At 45.1% G+C, this 21,385-nt stretch overlaps 3 protein-coding genes and 1 long non-coding RNA gene across 4 annotated transcripts; 3 read left to right on the plus strand and 1 right to left on the minus strand.

Annotated features, from left to right (window-relative positions):
* Positions 1–4,753: 4,753 nt before the first annotated feature.
* Positions 4,754–8,057, plus strand: ltb4r2b (leukotriene B4 receptor 2b). The gene is made up of 5 exons (XM_037457575.2): positions 4,754–4,904; positions 6,166–6,770; positions 6,881–7,081; positions 7,176–7,219; positions 7,356–8,057. The coding sequence occupies exons 1-5, from the start codon at positions 4,781–4,783 to the stop codon at positions 7,615–7,617; spliced, it is 1,236 nt and encodes a 411-aa protein (XP_037313472.2). The 5' UTR covers positions 4,754–4,780; the 3' UTR covers positions 7,618–8,057.
* A 159-nt stretch (positions 8,058–8,216) lies between these two features.
* LOC134105233 (uncharacterized) lies at positions 8,217–10,089 on the minus strand. The gene is made up of 3 exons (XR_009942476.1): positions 9,976–10,089; positions 9,540–9,576; positions 8,217–9,166 (listed from the first exon to the last, which is right to left on the minus strand). It is a non-coding gene; the product is annotated as an uncharacterized LOC134105233 (long non-coding RNA).
* An 847-nt stretch (positions 10,090–10,936) lies between these two features.
* On the plus strand, positions 10,937–14,762 carry LOC134105232 (uncharacterized). The gene is made up of 8 exons (XM_062557792.1): positions 10,937–11,078; positions 11,583–11,689; positions 12,463–12,672; positions 12,897–13,055; positions 13,199–13,269; positions 13,524–13,634; positions 13,726–13,769; positions 13,907–14,762. Exons 2-8 carry the CDS (start codon positions 11,686–11,688, stop codon positions 14,130–14,132), a joined length of 825 nt encoding a protein of 274 aa, XP_062413776.1. The 5' UTR covers positions 10,937–11,078; positions 11,583–11,685; the 3' UTR covers positions 14,133–14,762.
* Positions 14,763–18,749: 3,987 nt separating this feature from the next.
* sdr39u1 (short chain dehydrogenase/reductase family 39U, member 1) lies at positions 18,750–21,385 on the plus strand. Its single transcript, XM_037457679.2, has 6 exons — positions 18,750–18,901; positions 19,406–19,512; positions 19,657–19,739; positions 19,824–19,945; positions 20,049–20,201; positions 20,443–21,385. Exons 1-6 carry the CDS (start codon positions 18,886–18,888, stop codon positions 20,868–20,870), a joined length of 909 nt encoding a protein of 302 aa, XP_037313576.2. The 5' UTR covers positions 18,750–18,885; the 3' UTR covers positions 20,871–21,385.

The raw sequence follows: 21,385 nt of genomic DNA on the forward strand, positions 1-21,385 counted from the left end.
TTTCCCAGCTCCAGTTGGTCCGTTACTCATTCCCCATAGGACCATGTGGCTGTCAGTCATGAATCCCCCCCATACCCCCCCCCCCTCGACCAAACTCCAGCCTCCCTCCTCTCCCCCTTCCTCACTCACTCACTCCCGAGGGTCCTCTTCTACTCAAACTCTCTTCACATTCTCTTTAATAAACCAACACACAAATACGGCGTCTCTTCACAACCTCCTCCTCATGAGCATCTTCCACTAATCACCCCCCCCCCCCCCCCCCCCGCCTCCAAAACTAAAATTGGGATTATCTCGACATCATCTGGAAAAATACTATAATTTCCTCACATTTGACCCCAAAAACGATATGATAGTTGTTCAGATCCTGAGCAGGACTCACGGCAGCCGTCATGGTGTCAGTTAGTGGACATGAGGACATGAGAGGGCCCATTTCCTGTGGCGAGGAACAAGACAACCCTCCCCCCCTCCCCCTTTCCCTGTCTGTCACTCTTCCTTCTCCTCCCCCTTTCCTCCTCTTTTTTTTATTCCTACTTTTACCCCTATCCCCGCCGACTCCTCCTCGTCCCTCCTCCCTCTCTTCTCCCCTCCTTCGCCTCCCTCTCTCCCCCCCGAAAGATCTGTTTCTCATTATCCTCTGTAGTCTGCTCTCTGTCTGAGTCAGGAGACGAAAAACTTGGATAAACACTCACTCTCTCTCCCTGTCTCCCTCCTCTTCCTCCTCCTCCTCCTCCGCCTCCGCCTCCTCCCCACGATCCCTCGCTCCCCTCCTCCCCCCCCCCCCCATCTGATTTCTCACAATCATGCCGTACAACAGGGGGCTCTTGGGGTTGCGTGGGCCGGGCCTTCGGTCGCGACCTTTAAGATGCTGAGGGCTTGTTTGGAGAGAGGAAAGAGAGCTACGAGCAGAGTTGATGCGGGATAACTCCTGGGCCCCCGTCGAATCCCTGAGGGGAGCCATTGGGAATGATAACAGTATTAGGAAGTGTACATTTCACCAGAAGCAGAAGTGAATCCAAAAGGGAGTTCAACATTTCGTTGGAGTCAGGAATCAGGAAACGTTTATTGCCATAATATGTTAGACATACATGGAAATTGTCTTGGCGGTTGGTGCATGACGGAAGACAGTACAACAATGACAACGTAGTGCAGCAATAAGATAAAAATAAAATAAAAGTATGATAAAATATATGCTATGGGTTAGTACACTAAAGCTATGGGTTAGTAAGTAAGAAGAGATTAAGATAAAATTAGAAATAACAATAAAGATAAAGTGCACCAGCTAAACAAAGTGACAAGTGAAAGTGACAAAGTGAATGAACATGGGAGTGAGAGTCAGTCAGGGGGGGGGCCCAGCTCTGTTGATGAGCCCGACTGCTGAAGGGAAGAAACTGTTTGTGTGACGGGAGGTCTTGGTCCTGATGGACCTCAGCCTCCTGCCGGATGGAAGGGGCACAAACAGTTCATGTCCGGGGTGGGAGGGGTCGGGCTACAATCTTTCTGGCCCGCTTCAAAGTCCTGGAAGCGAACAAGTCCTGGAGAGACGGCAGATTGCAGCCAATCACCCTCTCAGCAGAGCGGACGACACGCTGCAGCCTGCCCTTGTCCTTGGCTGTGGCTGCAGCGTACCACACGGTGATGGAGGAGCAGAGGATGGACTCCATGATGGCCGTGTAGACGTGCAACATCATCGTCTGTGGCAGGTTGAATTTCTTCAGAACATTCTCTGCTGAGCCTTTTTGGGGATGGAGCTGATGTTCAGCTCCCACTTGAGGTCCTGGGTGATGATGGAGCCCAGGAAACAGAAGGAGTCCAACAGTGGTGACGGGGGAGTCACACAAGGTGAGGGGGGAAGGTGGGGCTGCGTTCTTCCTGAAGTCCACGACCATCTCCACTGTCTTCAGGGCGTTGAGCTCCAGGTTGTTCTGGCTGCACCGCGTCACCAGGTGGTCAGACTCCCTCCTGTACGCGGACTCGTCCCCACCAGAGATCAGTCCAATGAGGGTGGTGTCATCAGCAAACCTCAGGAGCTTGACGGACTGGTGACTGGAGGTGCAGCTGTTGGTGTACAGGGAGAAGAGCAGAGGGGAAAGAACGCGGCCTTGGGGGGAACCGGTGCTGATGGACCGAGAGGCAGAGACGTGTTTCCCCAGCTTCACGTGCTGTGCGTCCTGTCGGACAGGAAGTCAGTGATCCACTTGGTCTTGAGCGGTTTCTAATTGTGCCGCTGTAGTCACGGATGGTGATGATGCAACCCGTGTCCTCAACGGTGAGAGAGCTGAAATGTGACCATGAAGTGCCTTAAAAATGTTTTATTTACCCTTCTGGTGGCAAAAAGTGAAATCAAATGGTATGAAAGTGTGCCGTAGGGCGGCCTACCCGGGCAGCGCTGTCCAGTCAGGTAGCTTCAGTGTTTTTGTCTTATAATTATAGGCCTTTGGGAAATTGAATTTTCTTATTTGCTTATCTTTTATTTCGCACCACCTTCTCGTGTCACTTCTTGTTGCAAAACAAACCCCAAGATGGCAATAGTCTGAATGCAGAACTTAGAGCAAAAAAACCTCAGACCACAAAACCATTGGGTGACATCACGGTATGTCCACTTCTTGTATTGCAGTCTATGGTCCACTCATTGTCTTCTCTATTCTAAAATAGTCTTGAGCTTTGTAAGATCTGACCACACGCTCCAAAGGGGGAGGGGGTGAGGGGGGGGGGGGGGGGGCAGCATTTCCCCTCTCTCCCTCCGTCCACACGACCTAAAGTTGCAAACTTATGTCCTACACAAAAAAAATCCCCGTCTTCACGGGAAACAACTCAATTGCCTTTAGACAAAGAGCCGTTGTAGTCTCGTTGGGGAGGAGATGGAGAACGTGGCTGAAGGAAGAGATCGTCGTTGGGGTTGACGCAACTGTGGAGGTGCCTTCACTGAAGCACTGGACCAGCGGCCTCCTGGCTGAAAGATCACTGTTGGACCCTCTGCCTCCCTCCATTTCTAAGGACTTTATCCTTGGTGGATACACAACAAAATAACTTCCAGGGACACCAAGTCATTCTGGTATTCCTACGAACGCTGGATGAGGACTGGGGCCTCACTGGGGCTCTGGGGTCAACCTGTGCCTTGAAGGCATTACTGATAACGTTTAGACCACAACACCTGGTGAGATCTTGCGCATTGCGCCTCAAAAGCGACGCCGTTTGCCCAAAGCGGTGAAAACAATAGTTTTTTATCGTCCTTGTTGAGTTTTTTTTTTTCGAGATCGAGCGGCAAAGAATACCAAGCCGACTGTCTGTACGCACACGAGAGCCTCCGTATAAGTGGAACGTTTTTTTTTTTTTTTCCAAGGGGGGGGGGTGGTGGTAAATTGTTTAAAGGAGCGCTGGAAGGAGATGGATGAGTGCTGCGCACGGGAGGAACTGCTGAGTGTCAACTTCATGGGAGGAAAGGAGGAGCCCTGGGGGAAGGATTTCTGTCCATGTGTTGCCATCATGTGGAGAAAGACAAAACTTTCCCTTTGTAAACTTCCAAAGCCTCGGGACAAAGGGTTGGTGCACGTTTTTTTTGTGTGTGTGTTTTGCAACCTGAGCTCTGGACACACGGATGCTCTGAATCAGAGAGAAACAGGTAATGATTCATAGATCTGATTTAACGGAAGTACGTTCCGTGCAGTTTCAAAGAACAAAAGACTGTTATTCCCTTGTTGTTTTTCTTAAGCACATACATAGTCATTTTGATCACATCTATGTTAGTATTTGTTCGTATTGATGGGGAAAGGTTACACCAGAGACGGCCCCGACAATAGTCAGTTTGGACATTTAACTGTTTTGAAATTGCAGTTTTATGTAAACGTGTTAAATATAAAGAAGAATTTGAATTCAAAATTTAAAATGTTCAAAGTGATCAAATATATTACCTTTGGGGACGAAAACGGCGTGTAATTAAAAATGAAGTCGCCTGTTACTGTAAGGACAAGTACAGTGTTTACAGTGTGATTATTACTGTAGAAATAAGCAAAGAATTGTATACTGTGATCAATATTACTGTTAGCAGACTGAGAAATGTTCTGAGACTTACTGCACATATTATTTTGTTCTTGTTGCAGTGTTAAAACAATATCACCTCCCTTTTGATCATTTCAATACTTTAAGTGACATCAAACTAGAAACAGGATGATGAACGATAAAAAAAAACAAGTTCCCCTTCCCCGCTAAACTTGTTTCACACACATTTTACATTTGTCTCCACCGTGCTGACGCTGCATTAACCTGAAAGATCACACCTTCCCCTGAGGGAGGAAGATTTGCTCTCTGGGCCTCGTCCATTTCTAGCATTCATGCCATTGTTAGGGAACCTGTGTGGACTGGTTGGATGTGTGTGTGTGTGTGTGTGTGTGTGTTTCTGTGGTGTTCCGGTATGCATGTCTGCACTAGCGATACTCACATCCGTGAAGCAGGAAGCTTTTGCAAGAGCAAGACTCATCCTGGCCTTGCTCTTACTTCAGATTACTCAACGGCGAGTGAAAAGCGCCCCGAGGACCCCAAAGGGTTCATTTTGACACAGAACTCTGAGTCAGGCCTCCGGGAACGACAGATGCTAATTTACTGTTTCACGAAACGTTACTGCATGAAAACATTCCAGGAGATCTTAATCGTGGGGATGACACCGCAGTGAACACAGAGGTGTGTGTGTGGGGGTGGGGGTGGGAGTGAGAGTTTTGGTGAAGGACACACCTCTCCCGCCTGTCTCTCTCTCCAAACCGCAGCGTGTTGCAGCCTGAGTGGCCGGATGTGGTTCAGTTCGTTATGGGCCGACAGAACCGACGGCGTCTTTAGAGGGCAGCGCCGACGGAGCGAGCGGATAATTCCATCTGACGTCCATCGCAGAGAGAGACACATCCAGGCCTGCCAAGGTAAGTCACTCGGCATCACTGGGAACCTGGATTTTGGACTTGTTATTGTCATTTTCCTTCAGTCTAGATGCGGATTTGTTCCAGAGCTGCGGATGGAAACACGGCTTCTTTGTTTCTACAGCGACTCGTAGCGGAGTCCCTTTTCAAATTCTTTCAAAATGAAAAGAAACCAGAGAGATATATAAAATATATATTTGCTATTTGTAATTTGCATCATTTTTAGTAGTTTGTCCATTACAACCGCACATTCATGTGATTTGTCTGGTGCAACATAATTAGCAATTGCATTTTTTACTAAAACTGATTAGTCCATTAGATCCACTTTATGTCGCCTGGTTTGCTAAAAAGAAAATTTAAGCAGTTTTCTCAAGAGCTTTTATTGTTTGCTCATCGCTGTCAGGGGGAAATAGGTTTGCTTCACTGGGACCAGAGCAAGAAAAATCGGGACTAAATCAGGAAACAAGGGCCTGATCTCACAGGGAGAAATGTCATTTTGCAGAGAGCTTATGTCTTATGCCTCACGTTTACATTTACGTTTTCATCACGTTTTACATTTTCATTTTCAGCAGGTCAGTGTGTGATAATAGTCAGGGCACGGTCAGAGACACACCGTTATTGTTTTTAACCTTCAAGATCAGCGCTGTGTGACCTCTAGACCGCAGGTCACCGGGTTCCATGTAAAAGGAAGAGTGAGAAACTAATATCCAAGGGGAAAAAAAAGAAGTCGGTAGGGTAACAGAGACGATGTCGACATCCGTGACGCACGGCCTCTGTAACGCTCGGCGTGTTTTAGCATGCCGCCTCTGAGCTTGATTTCCAACGGTCGCATTGATTAATGGGAATATTTCTGCGTCTGCGTCAGGGCGGCAGCCTTCCCGCCGTTGTGAAAACGAACAAGCGGCGCGCAGATGCTTGGCGATGATAGTCCTCAACTGAAAGAGCCGAACCACACGTTGGGTAGTTTGTTAAATGTCATTTCGTTCACCTCTTTCCTCTTTATTCCACTAAATGAACAACGTTGGATTAGTATCAACGGCGACCTCTGGGACACAAACCAGGTTGAAAGTCCTGTTTAGGTTCAATATAAACACCGCTACCTGGGGTGCGAAGATGGTACGTTTATGGTAAATCATCTCACTCCCAGAGGGTGTGTGAGCCCCTTTTGGGTCTCACACAGAGGCCGATGGGCTCCCCGCACGAAGCCGGTTGGTCTCCGGCTGCTTGTTTTCGGCTTCTGACTTTTGTCTCTTTGTCTCCTCAGGGTTCAAAACTCCGTCCAGCATGAGCAACTCCGCCCCCTCCTTCCCCTTCCCCACCTCCGAACCCAACGACACGAACATCGAAAATGAGAGCGTGGTGAGCAACGACTTCTCCACCACCCTGGGCGCCCTCATCCTCGGCGTGGTCTTCCTCGTGGGCGTCCCCGGCAACTTCTTCATCGTCTGGAGCATCCTGGCGCGCACCCGGCGGCGCTCGGTCACCACCCTCCTCATCCTCAACCTGGCGGTCGCCGACGGCTCCCTGATGGCCATCACCGTCTTCTTCATCGTCTACCTGGCCAAGCAGTCGTGGGTCTTCGGCGAAGTCATGTGCAAAGGGCTGTTCTACCTGTGCAACACCAACATGTACGCCTCCATCTTCCTGATCACGCTGATGAGCGTGCACAGGTTCGTGGCGGTGGTGCTGCCGAGGAGGATGTCCTCCCTGATCACCATGAAGGTGGTGAGGAGGGTGATCGTGTGCACGTGGGTGTCGGTGATGGTCATTTCCATCCCCTCGCTGGTGTTTCGAGACGTCAGGGAGGACCGCGACGAGAACAACATAACGAGACACGTGTGCACGCCCAATCACACGCGGCCTCAACACGTGAGTGGACCACGCCTTTCGGCGTGAATCAGATGTTTCGGTTTTCCAGCTGGGACTTGTTTTAATACCACCGTCACGTCAGGTGTTGATTTGTGTCCTCTCGCCTGCAGGTGCGGTTCCAGTACGCCTTTGAGACGGTGGCGGGATTCATCCTCCCGTACGCCGCCATCATCACGTGCTACGTGCTCATCCTGAGGCGCCTCAGGCAGACCAAGTTCCGCAGAAAGGTGCGGAGCGAGAACCTCATCCTGGCCATCGTGGTGACTTTCGGCATTTTCTGGCTGCCGTACCACGTCATCAACATGATGCAGGTGCGCAAGGTGCCGCTCGTCACATTTGTGTTTAAAAAAAAAAAAAACAATTCATTGAGATCTTTTGAATGAACGCCACGTGTTTTGGTCCAAGGTGGCGGCTCAGTGGTACAAGGAGGATTCGCCCAAAAGACACAGGTGAGTGACAAAATTGTTTTCTTCCTATTTACTTAAAATCAGTCTCTCGCGGAATTCTTCCAAACTCCAGTTTGATTCTCCCTCAATATTCCGTGTTTAAATTGTGGTCTGAGCCGTTTTTTGTTTTCCCCCGCAGACTGGACCACATCACCCAGTCCAGTCGGGCGGTGACCTCCGCTTTGGCCTTCATCAGCAGCTGCGCCAACCCCATCCTCTACACCTTCGCCGGGAAGTCCTACATCAGGCAGAACGGCTTCGCCTTCATGGCTCGGCTCTTCGAGGGGACGTCGCTGGACCCGACGGGGAACAAGAAGGGCAAAGACGGCGTTGGACTCACCACCGTCGACTCCACAAGCGGCTCGGGACCTGGAATCCATATCATGCCGAACGGGAGTTGAGCGCTTAAATTACTTGGTGCACGGGAGAATTTGAACGAACGCAAGGGGAACTTTTAGATTGTAAAACGCAAAATCCGAGAAAATAATCGTTTTGTAGACTGATGGTGTTGAAAGTTTTACTGGTAGGCAGCTGTATAAGGACAAGGCATTTAACTACTGATAATCAGGACTGTAAATACACAAGCTGACAAAATGCCTTTTGTTTACTGATTGAGATTCAAACTAGCTCAGATAAAATTAACCAACACCACTAAAGTTACTATTAAAGATATTGTCAGAAAGGCTTATTTTAACTAAAGTTTCACATCAGTTAATAGGAATGTTTAGCTCATTTTTTTTTAATTATTTCACCTGCAGCGTCATGGTTCTGGGTTGAATTGAAAAAAAGCCATCCAAGGAAAAGTAGACTGCATTAAATATGGTTACTCATTGAAAGATTACCTGCTTAAGTCTTCAGAATGATTTTTGCAGATAACTGATCATTCAGACCCACCCATTTAAAACTAGTGACAGCTGAACAAATACCTACAGACACACAAGTTCTACACGAGGGCAAAGAAACACACAAGTTTAACTTAATTAGCTTTATTGAGCAGTGTTGAACATGTTATACAGTATTTCAAAAAGCATGACTGATATACTCGCCGGCCCCTTTTGCCTTCAGAACTGCCTCAATTCTTCGTGGCATAGATTCAACAAGGTGCTGGAAGCATTCCTCAGGGAGTTTGGTCCATATTGACATGATGGCATCACACAGTTGCCGCAGATTTGTCGGCTGCACATCCATGATGCGAATCTCCCGTTCCACCACATCCCAAAGATGCTCTATTGGATTGAGATCTGGTGATTGTGGAGGCCATTTGAGTACAGCGAACTCATTGTCATGTTCAAGAAACCAGTCTGAGATGATTCCAGCTTTATGACATGGCGCATTATCCTGCTGAAAGTAGCCATTAGAAGTTGGGTACATTGTGGTCATAAAGGGATGGACATGGTCAGCAACAATACTCAGGTAGGCTGTGGCGTTGCAACGATGCTCAATTGGTACCAAGGGGCCCAAAGAGTGCCAAGAAAATATTCCCCACACCATGACACCACCACCACCAGCCTGAACCGTTGATACAAGGCAGGATGGATCCATGCTTTCATGTTGTAGGATCCATGCTTTCATGTTGTTTCCGCCCACAGAACTGCCGCTCACTGGATGTTTTTTCTTTTTCGGACAATTCTCTGTAAACCCTAGAGATGGTTGTGCGTGAAAATCCCAGTCGATCAGCAGTTTCTGAAATATTCAGACCAGCCCTTCTGGCACCAACAATCATGCCACGTTCAAAGTCACTCAAATCACCTTTCTTCTCCATACTGATGCTCGGTTTGAACTGCAGGAGATTGTCTTGACAATGTCTACATGCCTAAATGCACTGAGTTGCCGCCATGTGATTGGCTGCTTAGAAATTAAGTGTTAACGAGCAGTTGGACAGGTGAGTGTAACTACACAGCAAGCGAGGTGATCCTTCTTCAGATTCCTGTTATACAGCATTCCCTTTACCTGTAAACACAAAGGGGCATTAGAAACAAATTCAAAAAGTCCACCGCACTCCTGAATCATACCTCACAAAGACAGACTACATTAAATTACAAAAGCAGTCAATGCTAAAAGTATTAAATATCAGTGTCTGCATTGCTCATTGTTCTGCTGCACCTTGGAAAACTAGAACACATATTTTGTCCAGCATGCACACTTTTATCTTTATACCATCTGATGGACAACAGATTCAGTCAAGCAATCTGAACAAAGTCTTTGTACTGCAACTATCTACCCAAAATCCTATGTTCTAATGCATTTATTTGACCTGCAGGGACCCAGTAAACTGAAAACATGTCAGATGAGTGCAAAACATTTCACACAATGAGATACTGACCTCATCAAGAGACCTCCCAAATCGTGGCTTTTTATCCCTACAAAACGAAAACACAACATGTTAGTCTCAGTTTGCGAACCGATGAGCTTCCTCCTTACGTCTGTTCTTCAAACCGATCAGTGCAGTGAAAGAGTAATCATGAGTTTCAGGTGAAACACGGACTCACAGGCAAATCATCATTCAAGTTTGAAGGTTTAAAAGTGGCTTTTGTGTGTAAATTATACAAAAACATTTGCAAAAACAGGAACTAGGATTAACTGGCAGTACTGACGTCATTTTCGTCGCATTGCAGGGGGCAATGTGAAGCAAACTTGGCTCAGGACCACGTGGTCGGTTTGGAAGCCACAACGTGAACCGAAAAACAAAACCGCCACAAGCACGGACGTAAACACGGGGAGTGAGAGCGCCTATTCCCAAAATAAATGTCAATACGTACCAACAAGGCCGGACCGAGCCTCGGGTTGTGTAAGTGTGTGTGTCTCTCTCTCTCTCTCTCTCTCTCTCTCTGCGGCAGCACAACCTTCTTCTTTCACCGCAACGAGGAAGAGAGACCGACACCGAGGCTGCGGCTCCTTTTATGGCCTCATCAAAACCACGTGTTCGCTGGAAGGGGCATGCTTCCGGGTGTGACGCGGTTGGCTAAAAAAAACACATGTTTACATACGTTATGAACGACGTGTTGTTTTTAATGCAAAGTGCATATCATCATTACAAATAATAATGTTATTTAATAAGATCAATAAACATGTACTTTTAATCGAACAGCAAAGGGGGCTATTAAACACTGTTAAATTATTGAATCCTGATTTATATTATTCTTTGTAAAATTATTATGTTTCTCTTTCAACCATAAATTGTTCTTTTCAGACTTTAATCATTATTTGCAACTGATTTTTTATTTGTTTCTTAAAACCACTAACCACACGACACCGTTTATCAATGAGTATGTAAGGATTTCCAATAGAAATTAGTATATTATATATTATTATTATATTTACAAGAAAGTGTGTTATGCTTTTCTTTTTGGTTTCACGTACATACATACTAAAAGTAAAGAATTAAGCGATATTAAAAATGAACAACAAGTATAAACATAACACAACATGTACCAACAATCTTGGAGCTAAAGATCCACGAAAGTGTTACACCGACCAAATGGTATCTCGCTCTCATACGTGTAATCTGTACCAAGGAAGGAGTTTAATTTAAATAAAAATTATACATCAGCTTGTAGTTGTTACTGACTCATTTATATGTCATCCACCGCTTGAAACGAAACCCCCAGACTCACTAAACTCACAAACTCTTGTTTCAGTAGGTACATATTAAAGGATGTTATTTTTGCGGCGTTTAACAGCAAAGGGGCGTTTCAGCCTGTCTACGGAACCCCCGTTGGTCCAAACCCAAAAGGCAAGAAACAATTCTCACTGTCACCAATTATAGCGGCACAGTCAAGAGGAAACGTTCTAACCTGCACCAACGTTACGTTATTTTAATCGACATCGGACGACACGTCAACGACCATGAGAGTATTGATAGGTATGTGTGCTATTCATTACTATCAATAAACTTTCTGTCTGCGGAAAGGTCAATGTGACATAACGCTACCAGCTAGCTGCTAGCCACCGTTAGCATTGCAGACAAACATTGAACAGCTAAAGTAAGACATTGGCTAACTTCCCAACTCAGTTATGTGTTCGTAATGTTCGTACGGACAATGCTAGTTTGCAAAGCGTGCCTGTTATATGACTCGATGTACAACTGTCATTGTGTTTATTCTTTTTATTGTCATCTAAAGCTTGCAAAAGTCCTGTTTTGTAAGCATGTATAGTACGCATGCGCAGTCCGCACCATTCTGAATTCAATCTATTACGTTTTGCATTGAGTTACTTACATCATAGTGCAGCACAAATAATATAATAATGTAACCTAAACCTTTTTTCCTCTCATCCACGTGCATTAAAACTGAATAATGGATTCCGTCTGCGTATTCTCTACTTCGATTCTCATTATAAGCATTTCTTTAAATTTTCTAACTTGCAGGAGGAGGGTCTGGCTTTGTGGGCCGTGAGCTGACTCGCCTGCTCAGACACAAAGGCCATGAAGTCACTGTGATCTCCCGCCACCCTGGTCCAGGGAAGATAACATGGGTATGACCTCAGGAGGAAAAACTCCTGATTTGCATGTCAATTTTTTTTATTTTCACACTTAAACCGATTAAACTTATAATTGCTTTTGTTATTTGCACATTTTCTTCAAAGGAATATTGTTGGGAAAACATGACTTTTGAGGCGATAATACCAGATCGTATTGAGTTGGTAATATACATCGGGTGAAATAAGTATTGAACACGTCACCCTTTTTCTCAGTAAATATATTTCCAAAGGAACTATTGACATGACATTTTGACCAGATGTTGGTAACAACCTAAGTAATACAGTCATCAGAAGAATCCAAAACAAAGAAGTTCAGAAACAAAGTTATGTGAAATGACACAGGGAAAAAGTATTGAACACGCTTACTGATATTTATTCCATACTTTGTACAAAAGCCTTTGTTGGTAATGACGGCTTCAAGGTGCCTACTGTGTGGAGAAACTAGTCGCATCCATTGCTCTGGTTTCTATAGATTTTATATGTATGTTGATTTATATTAATGAGAAAACATTTGTCCATAAACTTCCTCATTGGCAAATTTTTTAATTGATATCGTTGCTTTTTTAATTGTAATGTTAAAGATGTTGGTTCCTCGCTCCCAGTCATTAGATATTTGACAATAATAGAAATGATGTAGTAAAAAATCTTATTTTGAAATTCTATATATCCTTTTCTTTTTATAATTGCTCTGGAATTTCCAAGTTACCAGAATAGTACTGCGTTACAAACGTATGAATCGTGTGTGTGTGTGTGTGTGTGTGTGTCAGTGTGGCAGTGGGAGGGAGACGAAGGACAATGGGAGCCGTACCCTCCTGCACTCTGCGCCTTGTTGGACTCGGCCGTCTCTTCGGGAGACGCTTCTGTGTCTCTGCCTGTGGGCTCCGGGACGAGCTACGAGGTCGACCTGAAGAAGATGGTCCAGATTAACCCCGTCACCAAGTACAAGAGGAAGATTCGCTCTCAGACGGTAAAACCAGGTGTGTGTGAATCGTGGCATATCGGTCTGTCATTATTAATGTTTATTATTTTGCATTATTTTAAAAACGATGTTTTGTTGACTTTTCAGTGTCTTATAGTTTCCTCAATATCCAACAAAGAAAAAAAACAGAACAACCACTGGACTGTTTCACATTGCGTTTTTCACTCATTAAATTACTGAAGTTATTTAATGTTTTTCTTCCGTCGCCTCATTTTGTTTCAGAAAGTTTGGACGATGCAGGTGAGCTGGCCGCTCCAAACAGTTCAGCTCCACTCAAAGAGGAAGAAACGGAGAAGCAACCTGCCGCCAAGAGGAAGAGAGCGCAGAGCAAGAGTCAGACAAAGAGCGAGAAAACGCCCAAAGAAGAAATAAAAAGCGACGGTAAAGTTGGGTTTTATTGCCTTATGTGTTGCGTGCATAAAACTTTAAAGCTGCGGAGTAGCTGTCGGCCTACAAAGAGCAGTTACTATGGCAACATCATTAATTCGTCAATGTTTTTTGTCTCATCTTGGGATGTTGAACAGAGGTCGTGAGGACGGTGATCATGAAGGGAAAAGCCCCAGTGGATCCTGAATGTAAAGCTAAACTGGGAAAGGTAAAGTAGACTCGCATCTCGGAACTGGCTCGAACTCAAGAATATTCTATTGCTGTGGTAGTTACTGGCAGAGCTAATGTGACATGTTGGATCCTCAGAGTGAGTTTTATTTCGTCAGTGTATCACTGGTAAATAAATAAAGGTATCTAATATGTTCATGTGTTAGTACTTTGTCATTTTTGTTCTTGTGTTTTAATGAGTAATCATTATAAAGTAATTTTATTTAACATAAATAAGCCATTTTTCTATTCCAGGCTCATGTGTACTGTGAAGGAAATGATGTTTACGACGTGATGCTGAATCAGGCCATCGTGGTGACTTTCGGCATTTTCTGGCTGCCGTACCACGTCATCAACATGATGCAGGTGCGCAAGGTGTCGTTGGCCACATTTTTTTTTAAAAACAATTTAATGAATGAGATCTTTTGAATGAACGCCACGTGTGTTTTGGTCCAAGGTGGCGGCTCAGTGGTACAAGGAGGATTCGCCCAAAAGACACAGGTGAGTGACAAAATTGTTTTCTTCCTGTTTACTTAAAATCAGTCTCTCGCGGAATTCTTCCAAACTCCAGTTTGATTCTCCCTCAATATTCCGTGTTTTGTTTGTGGTCTGAGCCGTTTTTTGTTTTCCCCCCGCAGACTGGACCACATCACCCAGTCCAGTCGGGCGGTGACCTCTGCTTTGGCCTTCATCAGCAGCTGCGCCAACCCCATCCTCTACACCAGGGCTATTCAATTACAAATTCAGTTGGGCCAGATTTTCAAATCGAGAAAGGTTAGTTGGGCCAGTCATTTCAGCGTTTCTCTTTTGAATTTGGTCAGTTTGCACAGCAAAAGGTGCATAGAAAACAAAAGAGCTAACTGAACAGAATCTGAGGTAGCTCCTACTTTTTCCACTTACAAAAGAAAAGAAACTGACCTAGGCACCTCCTGCCTAGGCCTACCTAAGCTACATATCTGACCTAAATACTAAGTACATAAAACAAAAAAGTGCACAATAGGCAATTCACAATATCATTAAGTTTCCTTTTGAAATAAAATAAACATCTTGCTCATATTTGACCCATGCAGGAACATCTCAAAGTGCATAAAAATAAAAAGTGCGCAGTATTCACAACTATAACTAACTACACAAGGTGTACTACTGCACATTGAGGGAACATATTTTAAATCACCAACATGTGTGATTACACATGCCACATTATATTGATGTAGGTAGGCTACATTTATCCTGCTGACTTAGTGGGAGAGGTGACATTTTTTGTTTTGAACGAGAGCAGTGACTGTTGTCAATGCAATCCGGAGGCATTGATGGACGGTACGGTCAGTCAGGGAGCCACGAGAGTTGCTTTTTATCGAGTTCATGTGTGAAAAACTTGACTCACATGTGTACGTTGATCCAAACATACTGAGGATGACGATCGCTACTCTACACGGACACCTGGCCAACAGTAGTGTGTGAATGCTATTGAAGGGCGGGTCTTGGCGTGGCCATAGTGGGGGAAAAATATCGCTGGCGGGACCTTATTTTCTCTTTATACTGTCTATTGCGGAACTACGGGCTGGGCCACTCTGAGGTTGCTTTCGGGCCGCATGTGGCCCGCGGGCCGCCAATTGAATAGCCCTGCTCTACACCTTCGCCGGGAAGTCCTACATCAGGCAGAACGGCTTCGCCTTCATGGCTCGGCTCTTCGAGGGGACGTCGCTGGACCCGACGGGGAACAAGAAGGGCAAAGACGGCGTTGGACTCACCACCGTCGACTCCACAAGCGGCTCGGGACCTGGAATCCATATCATGCCGAACGGGAGTTGAGCGCTTAAATTACTTGGTGCACGGGAGAATTTGAACGAACGCAAGGGGAACTTTTAGATTGTTAAACGCAAAACCAGAGAAAATAATTGTTTTGTAGACTGATGGTGTGGAAAGTTTTACTGGTAGGCAGCTGTATAAGGACAAGGCATTTAACTACTGATAATCAGGACTGTAAATACACAAGCTGACAAAATGCCTTTTGTTTACTGATTGAGATTCAAACTAGCTCAGATAAGATTAACACCACTTAAGTTACTATTAAAGATATTGCTAAAAGGCTTATATTTTAACTAAAGTTTCACCTCAGTTAATAGAAATGTTTAGCTCAGGTTTTTTTTTAAATTATTTCACCTGCAGCATCACAACAGTTCAGTGTTGAATTGAAAAAAAGCCATCCAAGGAAAAGTAGACTGCATTAAATATTTTTATTCCTTGAAAGATTACTTGAGTCTTCAGAATGATTTTTGCAGATAACAGATGATTCAGACCCACCCATTTAAAACTAGTGACAGCTGAATACCTACAGACACACAAGATCTACATGAGGGCAAAGTAAAACACAAGTTTAACTTAATTAGCTTTATTGAGCAGTGAAGAACATGTTATACAGTATTTAAAAAAGCATGGCGGATATACACTCACTGGCCACTTTATTAGGTACCCCATGCTAGTAACGGGTTGGACCCCCTTTTGCCTTCAGAACTGCCTCAATTCTTCGTGGCATAGATTCAACAAGGTGCTGGAAGCATTCCTCAGGGAGTTTGGTCCATATTGACATGATGGCATCACACAGTTGCCGCAGATTTGTCGGCTGCACATCCATGATGCGAATCTCCCGTTCCACCACATCCCAAAGATGCTCTATTGGATTGAGATCTGGTGATTGTGGAGGCCATTTGAGTACAGCGAACTCATTGTCATGTTCAAGAAACCAGTCCGAGATGATTTCAGCTTTATGACATGGCGCATTATCCTGCTGAAAGTAGCCATCAGAAGTTGGGTACATTGTGGTCATAAAGGGATGGACATGGTCAGCAACAATACTCAGGTAGTCTGTGGCGTTGCAACGATGCTCAATTGGTACCAAGGGGCCCAAAGAGTGCCAAGAAAATATTCCCCACACCATGACACCACCACCACCAGCCTGAACCGTTGATACAAGGCAGGATGGATCCATGCTTTCATGTTGTAGACGCCAAATTCTGACCCTACCATCCGAATGACGCGGCAGAAATCGAGACTCATCAGACCAGGCAACGTTTTTCCAATCTTCTATTGTCCAATTTCGATGAGCTTGTGCAAATTGTAGCCTCAGTTTCCTGTTCTCAGCTGAAACGAGTGGCACCCGGTGTGGTCTTCTGCTGCTGTAGCCCATCTGCCTCAAAGTTCGACGTACTGTGCGTTCAGAGATGCTCTTATGCCCACCTTGGTTGTAACGGGTGGTTATTTGAGTCACTGTTACCCTTCCATCAGCTCGAACCAGTCTGGCCATTCTCCTCTGACCTCTGGCATCAACAAGGCATTTCCGCCCACAGAACTGCCGCTCACTGGATGTTTTTTCTTTTTCGGACCATTCTCTGTAAACCCTAGAGATGGTTGTGCGTGAAAATCCCAGTAGATTAGCAGTTTCTGAAACACTCAGACCAGCCCTTCTGGCACCAACAATCATGCCACGTTCAAAGTCACCCAAATCACCTTTCTTCCCCATACTGATGCTCGGTTTGAACTGCAGGAGATTGTCTTGACAATGTCTACATGCCTAAATGCACTGAGTTGCCGCCATGTGATTGGCTGCTTAGAAATTAAGTGTTAACGAGCAGTTGGACAGGTGTACCTAATAAAGTGGCCGGTGAGTGTACATGATACAACTACACAGCAAGCGAGGTGCTCCTTCTTCAGATTCCGGTTATACAGCATTCCCTTTATCTGTAAACACAAAGGGGCATTAGAAACTAATTCAAAAAGTCCACCGCACTCCCGAATCACAACTACCTCACAAAGACAGACATTAAATTACAAACGCACAGTCAATGCTAAACGTATCAAATATCTGCATTGTTCATTGTTCTGCTGCACCTTGAAATACTAGAAGCTTGTCCAGCATGCACTCTTATCTTCATACCATCTGATGGACAATAGATTCAGTCAAGCAATCTGAACAAAGTCATTGAACTGCAACTATCTACCCAAAATCCTATGTTCTAATGCATTTATTTGACCTGCAGGGACCCAGTAAACTGAAAACATGTCAGATGAGTGCACAACATTTCACACTATGAGATACTGACCTCATCAAGAGACCTCCCAAATCGTGGCTTTTTATCCCTACAAAACGAAAACACATCATGTTAGTCTCAGTTTGCGAACCGATGAGCTTCCTCCTTACGTCTGTTCTTCAAACCGATCAGTGCAGTGAAAGAGTAATCATGAGTTTCAGGTGAAACACGGACTCACAGGCAAATCATCATTCAAGTTTGAAGGTTTAAAAGTGGCTTTTGTGTGTAAATTATACAAAAACATTTGCAAAAACAGGAACTAGGATTAACTGGCAGTACTGACGTCATTTTCGTCGCATTGCAGGGGGCAATGTGAAGCAAACTTGGCTCAGGACCACGTGGTCGGTTTGGAAGCCACAACGTGAACCGAAAAACAAAACCGCCACAAGCACGGACGTAAACACGGGGAGTGAGAGCGCCTATTCCCAAAATAAATGTCAATACGCACCAACAAGGCCGGACCGAGCCTCGGGTTGTGTAAGTGTGTGTGTGTCTCTCTCTCTCTCTCTCTGCGGCAGCACAACCTTCTTCTTTCACCGCAACGAGGAAGAGAGACCGACGCCGAGGCTGCGGCTCCTTTTATGGCCTCATCAAAACCACGTGTTCGCTGGAAGGGGCATGCTTCCGGGTGTGACGCGGTCGGCTAAAAAAAACACATGTTTACATACGTTATGAACGACGTGTTGTTTTTAATGCAAAGTGCATATCATCATTACAAATAATAATGTTATTTAATAAGATCAATAAACATGTACTTTTAATCGAACAGCAAAGGGGGCTATTAAACACTGTTAAATTATTGAATCCTGATTTATATTGTATTCTTTGTAAAATTATTATGTTTCTCTTTCAACCATAAATTGTTCTTTTCAGACTTTGATCATTATTTGCAACTGATTTTTTATTTGTTTCTTAAAACCACTAACCACACGACACCGTTTATCAATGAGTATGTAAGGATTTCCAATAGAAATTAGTATATTATATATTATTATTATATTTACAAGAAAGTGTGTTATGCTTTTCTTTTTGGTTTCACGTACATACATACTAAAAGTAAAGAATTAAGCGATATTAAAAATGAACAACAAGTATAAACATAACACAACATGTACCAACAATCTTGGAGCTAAAGATCCACGAAAGTGTTACACCGACCAAATGGTATCTCGCTCTCATACGTGTAATCTGTACCAAGGAAGGAGTTTAATTTAAATAAAAATTATACATCAGCTTGTAGTTGTTACTGACTCATTTATATGTCATCCACCGCTTGAAACGAAACCCCCAGACTCACTAAACTCACAAACTCTTGTTTCAGTAGGTACATATTAAAGGATGTTATTTTTGCGGCGTTTAACAGCAAAGGGGCGTTTCAGCCTGTCTACGGAACCCCCGTTGGTCCAAACCCAAAAGGCAAGAAACAATTCTCACTGTCACCAATTATAGCGGCACAGTCAAGAGGAAACGTTCTAACCTGCACCAACGTTACGTTATTTTAATCGACATCGGACGACACGTCAACGACCATGAGAGTATTGATAGGTATGTGTGCTATTCATTACTATCAATAAACTTTCTGTCTGCGGAAAGGTCAATGTGACATAACGCTACCAGCTAGCTGCTAGCCACCGTTAGCATTGCAGACAAACATTGAACAGCTAAAGTAAGACATTGGCTAACTTCCCAACTCAGTTATGTGTTCGTAATGTTCGTACGGACAATGCTAGTTTGCAAAGCGTGCCTGTTATATGACTCGATGTACAACTGTCATTGTGTTTATTCTTTTTATTGTCATCTAAAGCTTGCAAAAGTCCTGTTTTGTAAGCATGTATAGTACGCATGCGCAGTCCGCACCATTCTGAATTCCATCTATTACGTTTTGCATTGAGTTACTTACATCATAGTGCAGCACAAATAATATAATAATGTAACCTAAACCTTTTTTCCTCTCATCCACGTGCATTAAAACTGAATAATGGATTCCGTCTGCGTATTCTCTACTTCGATTCTCATTATAAGCATTTCTTTAAATTTTCTAACTTGCAGGAGGAGGGTCTGGCTTTGTGGGCCGTGAGCTGACTCGCCTGCTCAGACACAAAGGCCATGAAGTCACTGTGATCTCCCGCCAGCCTGGTCCAGGGAAGATAACATGGGTATGACCTCAGGAGGAAAAACTCCTGATTTGCATGTCAATTTTTTTTATTTTCACCCTTTTTACTGCATTGCAGATAAGTCTACTTTATGTAAATCCAAACTCATTCATAAACTTATACTTTACCCTCTGTGCTTCTACACAGGCCGAGTTGGAGTCTCATGGCCTCCCGCCGTGTGAGGGAGCCGTCAACTTGGCAGGAGAGAATCTGATGAACCCACTGAGATGGTGAGCGTGGAAGTCAGGCCTTCGGTGGGCGACCACTAACTCCTGTGGCTAATATAAATACATGTATCTTTAATTTGGTTTCAGGTGGAATGAAAGCTATAAAAAGGATTTGTTCTCCAGTCGCATCGATACCACAAAATCAATGGCTCAAGCCATTGCCGCTTCCCCCAGCCCTCCTCACTCCTGGGTCCTGGTATCGGGTGTAGGTCTGTCTCTGCCTGATAACACAACTTGTGATTAAACCGGAACGGATTGACTCGCAGTTAACGTACACTGTGACGTTCATGACGTGCTTCTTTTCACCCGCAGCTTGCTACAAGCCCAGTCTGACAGCGGAGTATACAGAAGACACTGAGTGGACTCCATTCGACATTCTCTCCCAGCTGGTGAAAGAGTGGGAGGCCTCGGCACTTCTTCCCGAGGATGTGACAAAAAACACCAAACAAGTCGTCATCAGGTCAGGTACGTCAAAACACCCCCCCCCTCCCCCCTCAAGGTCACGGTAGGAGAAAGAAAATCTTTAAATATAGAGTCCAGTAAACGAAGAGCATCTCACACACACAAACAGCGCATGTGTTTGTGTCGTGTTTTGATCCAAAGACAATTAACTAACTAGTAACTCCTCTTAATTTTAAACAGTGATTCTATACTTTCAATATCAAATATCGTGATTTATTCCTCCCCTCCCCCCTCCCTCCACCAGGGGCGGTGTTGGGCCGCGACGGTGGTGCCATGAAGCAGATGCTGCTCCCCTTCTGGCTCGGCCTCGGCGGCACCCTGGGCTCGGGGGGGCAGCCGTTTCCCTGGATCCACGTCTCCGACCTGGCGGGCATCATCGCCGAGAGCCTGGAGCCGCCCGCCGCCCCCACCTCGCCCTCGCCGCAGGTGCTCAACGGGGTCGCCCCGGCGCTCAGCACCAACCTCGAGTTCACCAAAGAACTGGGCCGGGTCCTGAGGAGGCCCACTGTCTTCCCCGTGCCCGGGTTAGTGATGAACGCCCTGATGGGCTCCGAGAGGGCCGTGGTGCTCCTGCAGGGCCAAAAGGTCGTCCCGAAGAGGACTCAAGAGGCCGGGTACGTGTACAGGTACCCGGACCTGACCTCGGCCCTGAAGGAGATCGTTGGGAGTTGACAGGTGTGGACAGAATGTGTGCTTCCCCTGGAGACATTCTGTGGTTGGGTGTGTTCATATTTCACGGGCTTTAAGAGACTTTTAACAAAACGTGACGACTCGCGTCCATCGCTGCGGTCTGAGGAGTGTTTGTCAAATCCCATAAGAACAGAGTAGGAATCAGGAGAGTTCCTCCATGCCAAGCAATACGCAGAGAAGCCTCGACTCAAGACAGAGGCGGGGAGGAGTCATCCCCGCGTAACCTTTAGAGCAAACTACGATCGGCGCGTTTGACAAAAGACGTCACAAATTTGATTGTTTCCCGTTTAGCCGCTTTTCGCACTTTTCTTTCGTATGAACTCAAACGAGAGCAGACGTGCAAAACAAGTGGTGCTTTTTTTCCCGCTAAAAGGGATGATAATCATGAACTTTAGGCAACAAGCAGGAGGAAATGTCTTCTCCTCCGTCTTCTTCATCCGTGTTGCAAATGGACTTTGATTTGTTGAAGGTGGTGCAAAATAAAGCTGGTTAAAAAA

This window comes from Pungitius pungitius, chromosome 15 (genome assembly GCF_949316345.1).
Source record: "Pungitius pungitius chromosome 15, fPunPun2.1, whole genome shotgun sequence".
NCBI classification, from domain to species: Eukaryota; Metazoa; Chordata; class Actinopteri; order Perciformes; family Gasterosteidae; genus Pungitius; species Pungitius pungitius.

What these genes read in the sequence shown, in the direction of transcription:
- ltb4r2b (XM_037457575.2), top strand. Translation starts at nt 4,781, where the DNA reads ATGTGGTTCAGTTCGTTATGGGCCGACAGAACCGACGGCGTCTTTAGA. An exon ending in ACGTCATCAACATGATGCAG is followed by an intron (nt 7,082 to 7,175) that starts GTGCGCAAGGTG and finishes TTTTGGTCCAAG; the next exon opens with GTGGCGGCTCAGTGGTACAA. An exon ending in GATTCGCCCAAAAGACACAG is followed by an intron (nt 7,220 to 7,355) that starts GTGAGTGACAAA and finishes TTTCCCCCGCAG; the next exon opens with ACTGGACCACATCACCCAGT.
- LOC134105232 (XM_062557792.1), top strand. An exon ending in ACGTCATCAACATGATGCAG is followed by an intron (nt 13,635 to 13,725) that starts GTGCGCAAGGTG and finishes TTTTGGTCCAAG; the next exon opens with GTGGCGGCTCAGTGGTACAA. An exon ending in GATTCGCCCAAAAGACACAG is followed by an intron (nt 13,770 to 13,906) that starts GTGAGTGACAAA and finishes TTCCCCCCGCAG; the next exon opens with ACTGGACCACATCACCCAGT.
- sdr39u1 (XM_037457679.2), top strand. An exon ending in GTCCAGGGAAGATAACATGG is followed by an intron (nt 19,513 to 19,656) that starts GTATGACCTCAG and finishes GCTTCTACACAG; the next exon opens with GCCGAGTTGGAGTCTCATGG. An exon ending in CTGATGAACCCACTGAGATG is followed by an intron (nt 19,740 to 19,823) that starts GTGAGCGTGGAA and finishes ATTTGGTTTCAG; the next exon opens with GTGGAATGAAAGCTATAAAA.